At 36.3% G+C, this 5,120-nt stretch overlaps 1 protein-coding gene across 1 annotated transcript; it reads left to right on the top strand.

The window, feature by feature from the left end:
- Positions 1-2,286: 2,286 nt before the first annotated feature.
- Positions 2,287-3,777, top strand: LOC133529781 (uncharacterized). The gene is made up of 3 exons (XM_061867589.1): positions 2,287-2,533; positions 2,817-3,072; positions 3,289-3,777. The coding sequence occupies exons 1-3, from the start codon at positions 2,408-2,410 to the stop codon at positions 3,645-3,647; spliced, it is 741 nt and encodes a 246-aa protein (XP_061723573.1). The 5' UTR covers positions 2,287-2,407; the 3' UTR covers positions 3,648-3,777.
- Positions 3,778-5,120: the final 1,343 nt, after the last annotated feature.

The raw sequence follows: 5,120 nt of genomic DNA, 5'->3' as shown, positions 1-5,120 counted from the left end.
CTCCACATGGATATCATGATGACATCATCATGATATTCCATTGTCATTCGATTTACATATATATGCAATATTTCAGCTCAATCGGAAATCGGAAAATGGATCACAAGCTTTCAAGATTTAACTCATAGTATTGGATAGTTAATTAACAAATAAAAATAATAATTATTATAAAAAAAAACCCGACTGCACACTAAAAAAGAGGAAAACAAGCCCAACAAGAATATTGTTGTTGATGGTATGTATCGCAGGCGGGGACCAACAGAGGGTTACTTATAGTCATTTTGGTTGTTGGTCCCCGCCTGCGATACATACCATCAACAACAATATTCTTGTGGGGCTTGTTTTCCTCATGTTTAGTGTGCAGTTAGGTTTTTTGTTTTTTAATAATAATTATTTTTTTATTTATAACTTTTTAGTTACTCCCAAAAAACTATGACACTCCCGTGATCAAGACGAATCTAACGATACCTCATACATCAAAATCCATCAAGCCGTTTAGGCTACAGGAGGCCACAAAGAAACAGATATACATAGATACATACATACACTCGAAAAACATTACCCTCCTCCCTTTGGCAGTCGGGTAGCAGTAATGAAAATTAGTTGCCAGACAAAAGTTTAGCACTATATCTACCAGTTAAGCTTAGGTATTTGAAGATTGTGAAATGCCATAAATTACTTTATTCGTCAGATGAGTGGCAAGTAGCTTATTCAGAAATTTACTTGGACATTGTGAAACAGACCCTTAGTCTATTCCTGGCTTATTGATTAATTTATTTTATTTATTTAAGATCACCAACGGATAATACGTCTATACAATTACATAGGAACTAGGAAGTAGAACATTAACAGATGCTTAGCCAATTATCGGTGACCACAACTCACATGCTTGTAGCGGATCTAGAGATATCCGACTCAAACTGCGTGATGAAATATTTAACTGTAGGTAGGTGCGTTTGACAAAGGCAAAGTTATCCCTGTATGGGAACTCTTCTAGTTAACCTTTGAGGAAATAAGTAGAACAGAAGTAACGATGAATGAATGACAAACAAAAACAAAAGTGTACAATCACTGAAATTAATAAAATGCAACTTTTAAATACTCATTACACATTGATACAAATATACATAAACAGAAAAATAACCATAAAATAATGCATACATATATAAATATTACATAAATAAATATTTAATATATAATATAAATATATATGAATTCGAACCAGAAAAGTGAAGGAAATTAAAAAAGTACATGATATACATCAAATTACACATGTCAAAATATTCCAGAGAGAGAAATGAGGACTAAGTATGGAAAGGTGATTTCGCACGTTCATCCACTTTCGACTTAAAATTGCTGTTTTTATTTTCAATTCCACAACACTACAGTAACTATGACTGCTAGATACAAACACTTAGTCACCTGTATTTAAATGTATGGAACAACATATAGAAAATATTTAGACCTATGCCAGTGGTAGTCCATCTAAAGTTTTTTCTTCGTGTTTTAAATGTAAAAGCAAAAGCTAGCTATTAAATTAAAAATTCTTTTTGTGTCAAAACGTATTAAACCCCAACCTCAAAGTAGAACCCCCAAATCTGTACCCCTAGTGTAAATTTGATCGACATCATAACGTGACGAACGCGTTTGCGTTAAGTCTCATTTTGTATAGGATTTTGAGTTTCCAAAACGTCCCGCTTGGCGCGCTCTTTCTAAATCCAATACAAAATGAGACTAAACGCAAACGCGTACGTCACGTTTCGAAATCGAATTTATTTACACTAGGGGTACTGAACTTGAAATATCGGTCAACATATTTAGAATTTTTTCTATTTGTCACATACAAACAATACACTTAGAATCTATTTCAAAAGTCAATTTATAAAATAATTCACAAAACACACCTACATATAAGTATAAATAATTACATTGCGTCAAGATATTTGTTAATTGTATTATCGTGTATCGTTTTACATGGCCAAGACAAAAATATCTCTAATATGTTTATAAAACCGAGACGACTACCAATTTAAATTTATGCAAATAATCACCCTCTCACTTACTCGCACTTTCTGTTATAAAAATATTTACTAACAACACGTTAAAATTAAAAAGTACACCTATTAGAAGCACTACAGTGATATTGCGATTACAATGATATTAATAGGCGTACCTACTCACATGTTAAAAACCTTCCATCCCAAATACCGAAACACATTTGCATAAGTACAAACAAAATTCTACGGTAACCCAGATGAGAGCTCTCTGTGGAGTAAAGATTATTCGAGGTGGGGGGGACATGATAAAACTGTATGGCGGCACGGTAACTTCGCCAAACATCGCTTGACATCTCTCGATGTCAGGAAATCAAAGCCAGCGAGAGAATTAGAAAAATAAATTATTAAAAATGAAATTGACGGTCGCTCTCGTGCTGGCCCTAGCGGCGTTCGCGCAAGCGGAAAGTGATAATACCATGGAGATCGCGATGAGTTTCGTGAAGGACTGCCAAGGAGACTACTTTTTATGTGTCAAGGTCCATAATTTTCTTATTAAGTGAAAGTGTACAGTGCCGGAACGTGTTACAGTGTTGTGGGTTCGAGATTGCGTTAAGAGGACTTCCATCTTTCATGAGTTTTTAAAGTGCACTTAAAACCTGAAAACAATAACAATACGTACAGAAAATATTAAGCACACATATGCAACAGACATATGTAGTATCAAATTGATTAAATCAATTTAAGTTCAACTTGCAAAAGCTTAATTTTTCGAAAACATATTTAAAATTCATGATTATAACCAATTTTTAAATTTTACAGGAAAAGCTTCTCAAGATCGTCGATAACCTAAGAGCATCAAGGAGCATTACCATTGCTGATGGCATCATCCTTAAGAGCAACCAGGAAATGCGGGCTCCTAAGAAGTTGGACAGCCTCCCTGTTGACCCTTCAGCCAGAGACGTCGAGGTCAACTACAGGCTCATGGATGGTGTAGTCAGCCTCTTCGAGACCCACGCCGTCGAAGTCAAGCTTAACCAAGCCGACAAAGAAACCCTGCAGAGGTCACTCGAAGAAGGTAATTCATTCACGACAATTTAATTCACGCAAAACTAGTTTTAGAGCCCGCTTTAATAGGTGTAATAAATTACTTAGCAGACAAACAAGAATCGGATAAAACGTGCTAAGTGAAAGCTTAAAGTAAACAACGATTATTAAAGATCATTGGCTATAGATTAGCGGGAAGATTACAAACGTAATATTATCGGTTTTTAATAATGTGTTTTAATTCTAGGTCGTGGCAAGAAGAACAAGGGTGGCGGTATGATGGGCATCATGGGTCTCCTCGGAGCTAAGGTGCTCATGGGTAAACTGTTCATCGTCAAGCTCATCGCTCTGAAGGCCCTCGCCACCGCTAAGGTTGCTCTAGTCCTTGCCGTCATCCTCTTCGTCGCGTACTGCTTCAAGCATGACCACACCAAGACCACCTATGAGGTCGTACCTCATGCTCACCACCACGAAAGCCATCACCCCGTCCATGTGGAGCACTCTTCCCACGGAGGCGGCGGCTACTCCAGCTACGGCTCCGACTGGAACAAGAACCTCGACGAGGCCCAGAACTTGGCCTACAGCGCGTACGGCCACAACAAATAGATAGAAACTTACCAAAACCACTTGTGAGGACCAAGTCCGACAGACCTCTATTGTACAAAGACTTATTTATTTAACTTATTAAATTATTTTTATTAACTTATTGAATGAATGAATAAACCGTTGTGTTGAATTTGTCTTCCTCATTTTTCCTACATCTTACATAACACTGGTCATATATCAAAATAGTAACATCCAAAAAAGTTAATTAGGCGTAACAAATAATGAAGATAAAAAACGTAGATTCAAAATAATAGAAACCGGCAATCATGCGTAACAACCGGTTACTATTGCATGTGGTACAAGCAAAAAGACGTCAAAACCGTTTGCGGCCAGCACACCGCCGCTTTAGAAAACAAAAGTAATCGGTTTATAAAACCACAAGGCATTAACCGAGAGTAACATCGATAATATCATAATCCATTAAAAAGAAAACAAACGCAATTTAAATGAAAGAAAACGAAAAGCAAATTCAATTAGCTTTTCTATTTTTAGCTAAGCGCGTATCTTTATCTAGTTCCGGTACTTATGTTACTTCATATCCGACAAGCCTTAAGTCCAGTTTCCACTCTCTCTTATATGTTTATTTATGTACGTTCCACATTTTTGTATATGTACGATTATTAGCCGAGAAATCTCGCCACATACCGGGCCAGCGGTTAACGAAGCCACTTGTCTCTGGACCGGGTGGAAGCAAAAACAGGTTTAAAGTAGATGACTATTCATTTAAGGTTCAACTTTCTATAGATGGGGTTTCACGCATTTTACTTAATTTCATCTTCGTTTGAGTTCCCCCAACCTTTAAACACAAAGGTGTCGTTTTGCATGTTAATTTGAATAGAAACTGTGCGTAGTTTTCGACTGAGATTTCATCGAAGTATATTATAATTAGCCGTATCAGAGGCGTGTATGATGATCATGTAATATACACTCAGGAATAGGATATGAGAACATTGCCCGCGGCGTGAGAGCAGCAAAAGTGAAACTTTAAGATTTTCGACTGTTACTCAATCACTCTTTTATGGCTGACCGGATCTTAATGAATGCTTGACCAAATATGGAGCCGGCTCCGGATATACCTATAGCATGCGTCGTTTGGTGAAAAGCCGACGGTGAAGGTAACCAAATATCACATCAAAACGTATCGATAAAAATTGAATAATAGCGGCCTGTCTAAAATGTTGACTAGGTAAGCCGAAGTTTGTTTGACTTGCTATTTCTATGGGATTTATAGAAATAAAGTTCTCAAATGTCTCTAAATAGGCAAATAGGCAGGAATCGAATTATATGGATGCTCCACCTAATACCTATGAAAAAAAAAGAATAATGAATGATGATAAAAAAAATTATAAAAGAAATTATTATTTCATTCCAATTTTATAATAAATACGTCGTTTCATGTCAAGAAAAGCTGACCATAATCTCGTTTGATAGTATGTGATTGTGCACTGACAATTTACGAGAAGAATGGAAAAT

Source organism: Cydia pomonella, chromosome 21, assembly GCF_033807575.1.
Source record: "Cydia pomonella isolate Wapato2018A chromosome 21, ilCydPomo1, whole genome shotgun sequence".
Classification (NCBI taxonomy): Eukaryota; Metazoa; Arthropoda; class Insecta; order Lepidoptera; family Tortricidae; genus Cydia; species Cydia pomonella.
Note: the sequence above shows the minus strand (reverse complement) of the source record. Positions and strands in the feature narration are given on the sequence as shown.